The 12,726-nt window shown below is 45.1% G+C and overlaps 1 protein-coding gene across 1 annotated transcript in view; it reads right to left on the bottom strand.

Moving 5' to 3' along the window:
* Positions 1-250: 250 nt before the first annotated feature.
* Positions 251-12,726, bottom strand: part of NUB1 (negative regulator of ubiquitin like proteins 1) — a 30,841-nt gene continuing 18,365 nt past the window's right edge. Inside the window, exons 9-15 of the mRNA XM_053609111.1 lie at positions 9,570-9,756; positions 8,746-8,853; positions 7,481-7,633; positions 2,829-2,975; positions 1,502-1,597; positions 717-894; positions 251-485 (exon numbers count right to left, since the gene is read on the bottom strand). Of these exons, the coding sequence (XP_053465086.1) occupies positions 307-485; positions 717-894; positions 1,502-1,597; positions 2,829-2,975; positions 7,481-7,633; positions 8,746-8,853; positions 9,570-9,756 (1,048 nt within the window). The 3' untranslated portion in view covers positions 251-306. The remainder of the gene's footprint in view (positions 486-716; positions 895-1,501; positions 1,598-2,828; positions 2,976-7,480; positions 7,634-8,745; positions 8,854-9,569; positions 9,757-12,726) is intronic.

Genomic DNA, 12,726 nt, shown 5'->3' with positions numbered 1-12,726 from the left:
CTTCCCCAGACAGCATCCCCCTTGTTGGCAACAAGCCCCTGGCGAAAAAACCAGGCAGGGGACCTGGTTTAGGGCTGCAGAGCAGGAAGCAGGAGGGGAAGAGCCCGAGCCAGGACAGTGGAGCTCCTTCCCTAAGATCATCCATTAAGGACCAGGACACCTGGCCCCTGCTGCTGCTCCTATACCCTAAGAGGATGCACTCGGAGCAAAATCAGGTAAAAAGTAAAAAGAACAAAAGATCTGCATTAAACTTTTCATAATGATAGCGTTTATAAGCAGCAACTTATACTTATTTCTGTTCATTATTTAGTTTTTCTTTGTTGCCAACTTTATGTTTTCTACATAGGATAGGTACTCTGCAATAATAATTTCTTCATCTTCCAGAGTTGAGTCTAGATAATCTTCCTCATGTTCTGGAATATCTTCCAGGATCTCATTGACGGCCTCTGTCTCCATGTCTTCGTCTGTCGAGGCACTAGAGGTTCCTACAATAAATTATCATAGCAATGCGTTATGTAAGGGGAATAATCCTTGGGATGACTGCATGGCCAAGGTCAACAGCACACTATGCCTCCTGCTGGCCACACTGTCCAGGCAGCCGGGCAGACGCCCTTCTATGTGTCCACGTCAACTGCAGCCCAGGGCACAGGCTCCCCTGTCGGCTTCCAAGGCTGTGGAAGTGGACACTCTGCTTTCCACGTGGCACTGAGACCTACCTGCAGAATCTGAAGGGGATGTGGATGGTGTTGACGAAGAGTCTTCTGCCGAGAGCCGCAGGTCAGGAGGGAGGCTGCCCCCGTTGTGAGCAAGGGTCTGCGCTGCCAGCTGGACGTTACCTCGGAACACTCTCAGTGCAGCTTTGGCCACTGTGGCGTCAAAGCCCATGTACACCAGCTAGGGGAGGGCACAGGGAGGGGACGCTGTGATGCTGACCTCCAAAGCTCCTGTCACCCACAGACACAGCTGGACAGCCAGGTCTTGTTGCTAAGAACTCACAGCATGCAGACCATAAGTCACACAGCAGCAGCAGCCTGAGTGTGGGGGGTATGGAGCCACCTGGGAGAAGTCCTGGAAGACTTGAGTTGAATGGGTCAGTATGCAGTTATATCAGGAGAGATGACCACCTTGGGGGCTGAGAGCAAAGTTGCACACTGGCCTACTTGTTAGTTAAGTAGCCACAGTGTACCAGGCACACTAACGCGTGTGTCGGGGGGGGGCGATGTGGATGCAGCCATCGCTTGGCACATGAAGCTGCATGAGTTTACAGGACACAGCAACATCTTTTTAGGTGACAAGGCAGGGAAATGAGGCTGATGTTAACGGCAGGCTGAGGTAGACGGTACCGCACAGAAAAGGAGGTGGCGCCACACAAGGAAGAATTCGGGATGTTTTCTCATTTTCTCTGTTCTCTGCGCCTGGGCTGCTGCCTGGTTCACCCCTTACCCCAGCTGACCCCACCCAAAGCTGCACAGGCAGGGGGCACAAAGGCACTGTCACTCACTTGGTCAATGTTTTCCTGGGCAGGGCTTTCTTGATGGTTGCTGGTTTCAGGATCGGAATCATTTAACCACCACATCTGGGGATTACTGAGCAGAATCTAGAATACACAAGAATGCCCTTAATTCATCATGGACAGCCTTTCACTCAGTCAGAGACTGCAGCTCTTGTGTGCTGGGCAGACCAGCCTGGCCTTGGCTACTTACAGGACAAATAAGTAAGGACAATGAAGTGGGACTACACAAAGGTCACCCTGAGGCAGAGAAGGTGTCCCAACCCAGGCTGGGGTTCACCAGCAGCTTCCGGGCAAAGGGGAGGTCAGAGCTGAGGACCTCTCTTTTCCAGCAAGCAGGAGGGGCCGCAGCATCCACAGAAGCAGGAAAGCAGGCCTGAGGCCATGAGCAGTTGCATGCAGCTCCCTTAGCAGCTCAGGGCTGCCCAGTCTGCCCAGGGCCCTCTACCCTGAAAGCATTAGGCAGGTGGGTAGAATTCCTTTAACCCTTGACATCTTCATGGCACAATACTCAATCTTTACCTTCAGAAGTCCTGCTGAGGAATGTCCCTTCTAGCACTAACCCCTCCTGTGGCTAAAGCTGCTCACATAGTCCAGACTATCTCTGAGCCTCATCTGTCCCTTTAGATAGAATTTCCTGCCCCTTTTATATTTTCTTCAACATAAAAAATTACACTAGCTATCCAAACAACATTTTTAAATTTAGGGCGTACATATGTATAAATAAAGGCTGTGGCATCTTCCAAAGAAAGGGACAGGAAGAAAAGGCAAAGGTAAGGAGGGCCCCCTCGGTGTGGCCGCCTCACAAGGGCACAAGATGATGCCCCTCACCTGGCCGCTCTACCCCGCCACCCTCCTCCACACCTGCTGTCACTTCTGAGGATTTCTCTGAAAAGCCCTTTAGCCAACATGTGCCATGGGTTAAATATATAAAATTGGATATTTGAATTAAATTTAATACTAAAAAATTACAGTAAAACTTTAATTATGAAAATTACACCTGTTTATGTTAAACTCGTTCTGTTGCACATGGAAACCCTACACAAAGTCCTACCTGTGGCCTCTGCCACCAGTGTGGACAGGAGCCAGTCCTGAGCCAGGAGGCCTGGGCAGGCACCGGGCATGGGGCTGGAGCACAGCAGAGAGCTGAGCCTCAGATCCACGCAAGGATTAGGAGGAAGGCCCACAGGAGTGGTCTTCATGAAGTTGAAGTATGTGGAGAGCCGCAGAGGCAGTGTGACTGGCCCAGACTCTGGGGCTGGGCAGGATGCCACCCACTGCTCAGGGGCAAGGCCGGAGGCCCCTGAGGGGCTGTTACCTTCAGGGCCTCATCCAGGTTGCCACTGGCCTGGTGAAGCGCCTGCTTGGCCGCGTGCGTGGAGTAGCCCATGCCCTTCAGAGAGTTGATGTTCTCCAGGCAGCGTCTTTTCTTCTCTTTTTCTTCTTTCCTTATTTGGGCCAATTCCTTTAGGAAAACAGCAAAGTCTCACTGAATTAGGGACTGAGCTTAGCAGAAAGCCTCCCAATGCTCTGTAGGATTCTCAGGGTTGCCAGGCAAAGCAGAAAACCAAACCAAAGAAGAGGGGTCCTCTCTCCACCTGTCCTTGCCCAGCCAGACAGCGGGAGAGCCTAAGGGCTGAGAGCCATGGGCACCACTCCAAGGGCAGGCAGTGGGAGCAGAGGCTTCAGCCTCACTCTCCAGCATCAGAGGGGCCATGCTGAACCCAGAGAACTCTCACTACAGACGGACAGAGAGGATAGATCCTCTTTCTGAACTGGTGGGAACACTTCCCAGTCTTGACTCTTCTGAAGGTTCATGTTCAAATGTGGCTTTGGAGTGAGGGGTGAGGGGCAGGGCCAGGGCTCCAATGCTGCTGCTGACCCACCCACTGCACTCTGGGGCTTCTGGACTCATCGGCTCATTTAGAAGCCACAAGATGTGTGCAGGGATAGAAGCCACCTAAGGCCATGGTTCTTTTTGTTTTGTTTTGTTTTGAGACAGAGTCTCTGTTGTCCTTGGTGGAGTGCTATAGCATCACAGCTCACAGCAAACTCAAACTCCTGGGTTTAAGCAATTCTCTTGTCTCAGCCTCCCAAGTAGCTGGTACTATAGGCGCCCACCTCAACACCTGGCTATTTTTTTTTTAGAGACAGGGTCTTGCTGTTGCTCAGGCTGATCTTGAACTTGTGCGTTCAGGCAATCCACTGCCTTGGCCTCCCAAGTGCTGGGATTACATGTGTGAACCACTGAGCCTGGCAGGGCCATGGTTCTTAGCCCAGTTTCTCAGACAACCTCAGAGGGTTCTAGTCTCTTTCTCTCTCCCAGCCAGCCCGCTCAGGAAAGTTCCAAAATTGTTTTACAAGCTGGAAAAAACACCCATAAATATGTCATTTAGAAAAAGGGATTTTCCTGCTTAGAAAAACAAAAAGCAAGTGTGAAAACCAACACATTTCATCCAACCTCATCATCTTGCCAGGGGACAGCAATCTTTGGAGAAAGTGATACCACATTCTCCCAGGGAGACTAGCCCCACTGCCAGTGGGCCCGAGAGCAAGCTGCCTCTCCTTCCAGAAGCCTGCTCAGCCAGGCAACAGCTGACTCTCTGCTTTCTTCCTTCATCGCTAAACAGTGGCCTCATCTCTTAGGAAAAAAAAGGAAATATCACCATGGAACCAAAAATTCCCACAAAGCCAACAGCAGGATCAGGCAGGACAGCGTGGCTACTGGAAACACCTCCAGGGATGAAGGCTTAGACAAGCCCACCAGTACGCTACCCAAGTAACCAGGCATCCTCTGCCTCCACTTCCTCTGCACCAGGCCTGTCTCCACAACCTACTATGTCCTAACTGCCTCTTTGTGGCCAGACTCCTCTGGTTCCAACCCTTTCTGCACAGCGCAGTGGGCTCCACCATCTCACTCACCTACTCAAAAGCCTGCAGTGGTGCCCTACTCCCTCCCTAACTGGGTGCCAGGTCAGTGCCTCATTCTGACAGCCAGGGCTCCAGACTCCTGGGACCTACTAATGCCCCCAAACTGCCCTTACCCTGCCACACTGTCTCAACCACAAGGCCAGCTAAGCTTCTCCACAGCACTCGCGTCTCCACTTCTACTTGCACACACACCCCTGCAAATGCCTTTACTGGACCCACTCTCTGCTTTTAATTACAGCTTCTTCCATTTCTATTTCAAAAGACTAATTAGCACGTGTAACATTCAAGCACAGAGTGGCAGCCAGGAGACACAGCCATACCAAGGTGGAACCTCAAAGAATAATCTTCCTTTTCTTACAAATGGTTAAGTCAGTTTTCTTTTAATCATGAGAAAATTATTTTCTTTATTATTAAATCATAGCTGTGTACATTAATGCAATCATGGGAGAGAAAATTATTTTCTGATATTTCTCTTTATACTAGAAAGCGATAGAATGATAAGATGGACCAAATAAGTGACAATGAGCCTGCCTTGAAATCAATCATGGATGCAATGAGGTCAGATCTCAGGTAGGAGGTGCTGTATGGTTGAGACAAACTGGAAACCTCGCAGGCAGCCTGGCAGCACTTCTCATGATCTGCTTCTAAGTTTCAGTTTCTTTTGAGAGGAGAAGCTGGCCCGTAGTCAGGGCCATGTTGTACAGAAAGTGCAGACTTTTCAGAATTATGCACTCAGACCTAGAGCCTCAGGAACTGAGAGCAGACTCCTCTCTCTCATCTTAAGCTTCTGCAGGAGCACAGGTTCTGTGGGACACTGTGTTTGTTGTCCCAATATCCAGTCTACCCCTCCCTAGGTGTGCCAGGCTGATTTGGCTCCCAGATAGGTCCTGAGTGGTCTAAGCTAAGGAGGGTAACCCCATATCCAATCAGATCTTGGCATTCCCCTGGACGCAGTGATTGGTTCAAGGATGGCCAATCAGTGAGAAGCTCAGGACTTTCACTGAGGATTCTAGGACAGACTGTGGCTCTTGCTGTGATGAGATGACACTGATGACATGGGGCGGGAGCTGAGAGTCAGACACTAGGTCCTCAGTGACACTGGTCAGCCACTCAAGCAGCTAACCCGGAGACCCATCCCACTTCTGCACATTTTACAATTAAGTAGGCTAACAAATCCCACCATTGCCACACCTTCTGTTATTGTTTAGGCCACCCTGAATTGTTTTCTCTGTTGCTTTCAACCAAAAGCATCCCAACACACATCTGGAAGGTACAGTCAGCAGGGTCAACTGCCCTGAACAACTGTTGTTGTAGCAGGTACAGAGTGAGCAAGGTCAAATGCCCTGGACACACTGCTGTTTTTCGCCTGCATTTTCTCCAAGGGTTTTATAACTTAATTCAGAAAGGTATACATGATATGACTCCACTATCCTTTAAAAGGCAGTCTCTGAGCCACAGTTTCCCCCATTGGTAAAATGAGAATTATCGGTTCATAGGTGGTCACAGGCAGAACAAAATGACATGACTGTGAGACTCTGATCAACTGTAAAGTGTTATACCATGATAAGAATTATTTTTCAAATGATCTCCTTTTAAAACACTGGCTTTCCAAGTGCTGATACATTCTTATTGGTAATCAAATAACAGTAAAGTGACAAATGCACTATCAGCAGGGTTCACTTTTCTGTTAGTGCTGAATTAGACTGCACAATTGCAAACACACAGAACTTAGCTTCTCCAAGTCTCTGTCTTTATCTACTCACTGATTTCTTTTATTTATTTATTTTTATATTAAGTCATACACACATAGATCATGAATACATTTATGCGTATGTGGGCTACAATGTGTTGTTTTTTTATACAATTTGACATACTTACATCAAACCAATCAACATAGCTTTCACCTCATTTATACTCACTGATTTCTATAGCAAAACCCAATGGACCATGATAAGGAGAGCAGTCGAGTGCAGACTGGGGGAGAGGGAGAAAAGGGGAATTAACACAGCTGGTGTTGTGAAAGGAGAAACCTGAACAGCGTGCTGACTGGTCACCATGTAACCAACCCATAACTACTCCCAGCCAACAACAGGCAGGCAAATGACCACTAGGCTTTCCTGACCCCTTCCAAATACCCCTAAGGCTATTTTTGTTCCCTTCAGGATTATCCTGGTGTTTAGCAAAAATATAGAGCATATACATGTGAAGATCCCAGAGATTTCTATGGCTGGAGTTTACAGCTAGAAAGACCTGTGAGATAATCCAATGCCAACTTCTTGTTTTGGGAAGAAAAAAAATGATTCTACTACTAATATCCCATCATCAACTGTCTCTGGACCTCAGTTCATTATAAAAGTAACATATTGTATGTGATATGGTTCCTTCCAACTCCAAAATTCTAAAGTTTTCAGGCAGCACCTGTGGCTGAAAAAAGTAGGGTGCCAGCCCCATATGCCAGAGGTGGGTTCAAACCCAGCCCCAGCCAAAAACAAACAAAAAACCCCCCAAAAACTAAAGTTTTATTTAATGTACTTATTTTAAATGACTAGATTTTTACCTGTACTTTCATAATATGTTATTCACTTCTATCATTTGACTCGCGTTTCTACGCAAGAATATAATCCAATTCTAATAATGGCCCCATGGAAAAACACAGCCTCCTTTTAAAATGACTTCTAGAAATACACTAGGGGGTGTGTGAGAGAGAGAGAGAGGGAGAAAGAGATGTGGATGGAGGGAGGTGAAGAGAGAGGAGATGGTTTGTATAATCTGCCTCCACAGCAGAAAAGAAAACTAAGGAAACCGTATTGTCTAAAAAATGATATAATTAAAAAAGACAAGTTTCTCCGTCCTTCCAATATGGAGTGATAGAGTTTCTTGTCATTAGTACTCCTAGGGGATTACCTTTGTTTGTTCTTTTGTACCCAAGATTGCTGAGGCATTTTGGAAACAAGCCTGCCACTGCCTCAAGTTTCCCAACCTTGAAACCTGAGGCACAGGCCTCAACCGAGCACTGCTGAGCCCATGGGAAGAGGGTACCTCTCTGCGGTTGGTAATGTGAGTAGCTGCATGATCCACGTTCCCATCACATGCCCTCAGGCCAAGCCGGGCTTCCTGGGCAGTAAATCCCAACTGCAACAAGTTGTGAACTTTTGATGGATCAATATATAGCTCTTTAAAGAGCTGACGTGCCTAGAGACACGGAGAAATATAAGAATCACATAACTATAGCAACATTAAAGCTTAACACGAGGCTAAAGCTTAAAAGAAACCATACTGTACTCAACATGAATTGAGATGCATCAGATTTTACATAAAAAAAAAATCTGACCTGGTATTAATTAGAAGTAGAAACACACAACACTATCTCTGCTCAGATAACTAATCCATAATATAACATAAGTGACAAGCTAGGTGTTGTGGAAGTGACTGGTATCCAGTATCCCTTTCATTTTTATAATAAAAGCCCCTGAGTTTGGGGCTGGGTGTGGTGGCTCACACTTATAATGCCAGCACTTTGGGAGAGAAGCCAAGATGGGAGGATTGCTTGAGGCCAGGAGTTCAAGACCAGCCTAGGCAACACTGTGAGACCCTATTTCTACAAAAAAAAAAAAAAAAAAGTAAAAAATTAGCCAGGTGTGGTGGCACACACCTGTAGTCCAAGGTACTTGGAAGGATGAGGCAGGAGGATCCCATGAACCCAGTAGTTTTAAGGCTAAAGTGAACTATGATCATGCCACTGCTCTCCCAGCTAGGTGTAAGAGTCTGTCTCCCAACCCCCTAAAATCCCCTGATTTTGAGGCGTTCACGTGACACTTCTCAGCCTCCCTCACAGTTAGGTGTAGCCAGATAGTTAAATCTAGGCCAAATATATGTAGCTGAAGTGTCGGGTGCAACTTCTGGGCCATCTCTCTCCAGATGACCCAGAAGTTACACCCAACTTCTTGCTCTGGATGACCTCTCTTGCCCCCTCTGCTGGCTGGAAGAGGCACTGACAGGAGCAATCTGGGACCTACATGTGGAGGCTGGCTGGCCTGCTCCACCACCCTGGCCTGCTCCCTCTGGACTTCAAGATGAAAGACATAAACTTCTATCCAATTAAAGCCACTGTCTTTTTGAAGTTTCCTTATCACAGCATCTTGCCTGCACCCTAACAAATACATATACGTTTATGCTATATGTGAGGGGGTGGGAATAGCAGAGGCACATTTCTCACAAGTCACAAATTACTGAGTTGATAAAATACTTAATTTCTAGGGATTGAAAAAAGCAGGTGCAAAGGGCTACAACTTTACTTTTCTTACCTTATTGAGATACTCACAAGCTTCTTCACCATTTCCACTGTGATAATTTCGAATACCTTGAAGCAAGTAGAGTCTTAAAAACAATACCTTCTCTTTCCCACAATTTCCCTAAAATTATTGAGGGAAAGAAGAGATAAAACTGTCTTATTTCTAATTATAGTTTTGTAATACTCATATCTGTAATTCCCTTTGTCTCCATAGAGGTAAAATGCCAGTACTAAAATATCTGTAGTTTTACTACTACTGATGGCAAAAGTGAAGCCCCCAAGTGCAATGGTGTCAGAGCACCTGCCTCCAGACATCCAGAGCTGCAGCCCTCTCAGGTGGCAGAGAAATATGCCTGAGATATTCTGCACAAGAAGGATTTTGATGACATGTGGAAATCATAGAAAAATCCTTACTCAAATCACAGCTTTTGAGTTGTGACTCATTCAAAAGAACTGTTACTATTGAAGTGTCTATTTGCTGCAATTACAATCTTACAAATTAGACTCTACTGAACATAAGTCACCAGCTGTCTCCTGGTCAGGGAAATCATCGGTGGCGTTCTGTGACTAGAAAACTGTGTTCCTTTGGACCAAATGTTTATCTACCAAAGAAATAGCCAGATTTGTAAAACATTTAACACTTTATAGAAGTATACTTTAAAAGAACATAGTGCATACTACCACTACATATATGTGTGTATATATATATATATATAGATAGATAGATAGATAGATAGATAGATACCCTTTTGGCTGCAGTCTAAATACTTAAAGAAAAATGAACAAAAATTTGAGAAATGGACTCAACAATACAAAGAACAAATTATAGTAACATACTTTTATGTGGACCAGTCTCTGATGATTTTCTCCGTAGCAATTTTTAAAGCATTTCTGGGCCAAGTTTAATTTTTTTTCAGCATCATCAAGGCATTCCAGTTGTTCCAAGCGGAAGTAACACCACACTATATCCAGCTGGAGCACTGCGTAGTTATCCACTGTGTCCAGCAGCTCTCTGCAGCACTCACTGCAAGAGAAGAGAGACGGCACTGCAGACAAGCAGCATGAGAAACCTTTTTGTGAATTACTGGAATTATCTTCCAGGTTTCTGGTGTATGTGCAGAGGCTGACTGCTCTAAGAGAGAGATCCCAACATTTACAAAGCTGTATTAATAACCTGAATCCTTCCAGTGGGGAGAAAAAAAGGAATTAGGGATCAGGAAGAGCAACTCACCACCACCTGCCTAAGGACAGACAGATACACCCTTGCTATGTGGGTGAGGCCTTACAGGGAACACAATTGGGAGCCCCTGTATCAGAATCCCCAACAAACGTGGGGAGACCATGCTCTAAAGCAGTAGCTTCTGACCCTGACTGTAAATTGGAATAATCCACATAAGAGGAATTATCTTTCTTTTTTTTTTGAGACATACTGATGCTGGGACCCCACCTAGACCAATTATAACAGAAATTTCTGGGGTGGGCCCTGAATGCTGTATTTATGAAATCTCTCTAGGTGATTCTGACAAACAGCCAAGGTTGAAAACACTATTTTATTTTATTTTATTTTTATTTTTTTTATTTTTGTAGAGACAGAGTCTCACTTTATGGCCCTTGGTAGAGTGCCGTGGCATCACACAGCTCACGGCAACCTCCAACTCCTGGGCTTAAGTGATTCTCTTGCCTCAGCCTCCCAAGTAGCTGGGACTACAGGCACCCACCACAATGCCCGGCTATTTTTTGGTTGCAATTCAGCAGAGGCCGGGTTTGAACCCGCCACCCTCGGTATATGGGGCCGGAGCCCCACCAACTGAGCCACAGGCACCGCCCGAAAACACTGCTTTAAAGACACCCTCCCCCCAAAAAAATCACTACTAATTATAAATGTCTCAACTGATGTAGGTTCTGAGGGCATTCATGTTCAACCACATTCAAGCTGGGGAAGAGGAACAACTCAAAAGTGCTAGGCTCTAAAGGCCTAGCTGACTTCTGAGGGCCCATGTGCCAGCCAAACCCAGTCCCAGGGAAAGGAAGGCAAACAGAAGCCAGTGTGGTCCAAGAGGAATGTTGACAAAGACAGTCATCAAAATTATTTATTTTGATTTTAAGTTGGGCTTATGTTAAAAATTCATAATGCAGGCGGGGCACCGTGGCTCATGACCGTAATCTTAGCAGGTAGGTGGACTGCCTGAGCTCAGGAGTTCAAGACCAGCCTGAGCAAGAGACCCCATCTCTATTAAAAATAGAAAAAGAAAAAACTAGCCAGGCGTTGTGACAGGTGTCTGTAGTCCCAGCTACTGAGGAGGCTGAAGCAAGAGGATCTCTGAACCCGAGAGACTGAGGTTGCTGTGAGCTATGATGACACCATAGCACTCTAACCTAGGGCAACAGAGTAAAACTCTGTCTCAAAAAAAAAAAATTCATAATGCTAATCTAAATCTCAAGTCTTTAGTAAGAAAGAACATTTGGAACTAAGCGTTAAACACCAACTAATAAAATTACAAATCCACATGCTCTCAGCTTCTCATCTTGCCTATTAAAATATGATGTTTTGGGGAAAAAAAGCAAAACCCAAAGGACTTTTGTCATTTATTCTTTAAAACAGTAGTCTCTTAGGAGAGAGAGCCCACACAGACAGTCCAGTGGGAGTAGGCAAGGGCAAGAAAAATGTATCAGAGCAGTATCTTAACGTTTATTTTTGTCTTTCTTTTAACATTTCTAGTTTTGGTTAATGTTTGAGAACAAGTGCACCATATTGTATGCACATGTGCGTGTGTGCGTGAGCGAACACACACACACAGAGGTGCACGCTGGGTGAGAGCAATTTCTCCAAACCCATTCAGCTTAAGAACTTTACGTGAGAGAAGAGGAAGCCCTTTACAGACCGTGGCCTCACGCTCAAACTGAGATTTCCTCATCTGCCCCTGGACATATTCTCGTTTTGCGACAGAAGACTATCCTGCCACTCAGGAAAGCCAGGGGGTCACTTTTATCACCTCTTTAACTTCTTACACGTGTGCTCAAGCAGGCTTTCTCATGCTTAGCACACATTAAGAGCAAGAACAGAAATGGCCTCATTTCAATTAAACACAAAATCAATGTATGTTTATTTTAAGTTTGACCCAGGACTGAGTATTTGTGAAGAAAAAATCCCCCAAAACTCAAAGCACAGGTCTCCTATTAGAGAGGGATGTTTCATCCTTTTAGTTTTTAGAAATAAGCACCTATGTATGATAATGCTAGGCCTATATCTGAACTGTCACTTAGAAAAAATAAAAGTTTTTTAAAGCTGGGTATAAAACTGTGTTTTTAGAGTATATTTTTATTAAAATTGGTTTATGATTTTAGTAGCTTTAATATTCAACACTGTCAATAAATTTTATGTTGAAAATATTAGTCAAAGTAAAGAATAATTCAAGAAAGGTAAGCTAAATTTCTTTTTTTTTCAAGTAAAGTTAGCTAAAAGTCATTTTTAGTTTATTACTGGTTTTAAGGAATTGCATTATAGTGTGCCTTGGTGTAGTTTTTTCTTATTTCTTGTACATGATGTTCATTAAAATTCTGATATTTGAGGGGGTTTTTTTGTTTGTTTTTAGAGACAGTCTCACTTTATCACCCTCGGTAGAGTGCTGTGGCATCACAGCTCATAGCAACCTTTAATTCCTGGGCTTAGGCGATTCTCTTGCCTCAGCCTCCAGAGAAGCTGGGACTACAGGCGCCCGCCACAACGCCCAGCTATTTTTTTTTTTGTCCTTGTTGCAGTTTGGGCAGGGCCGGGTTTGAACCCACCACCCTTGGTATATGGGGCCAGTGCCCTACCCACTGAGCCACAGGTGCCACCCTAAGGGTTTATAATTTTCATAAAACTAGGAAAAATTCTGTTATTTCTTTAAATATTTTTTCTGTCTCAACCTGCCTTCTTTTTCAGGGACTCCAATTACATATGTGTTAGTCTGCGTGAAGTCCCGCTGCTTGCAGATTCTCTGTTCATTTTTTT

This window comes from Nycticebus coucang, chromosome 11 (assembly GCF_027406575.1).
Source record: "Nycticebus coucang isolate mNycCou1 chromosome 11, mNycCou1.pri, whole genome shotgun sequence".
Lineage (NCBI taxonomy): Eukaryota > Metazoa > Chordata > Mammalia > Primates > Lorisidae > Nycticebus > Nycticebus coucang.
Note: the sequence above shows the minus strand (reverse complement) of the source record. Positions and strands in the feature narration are given on the sequence as shown.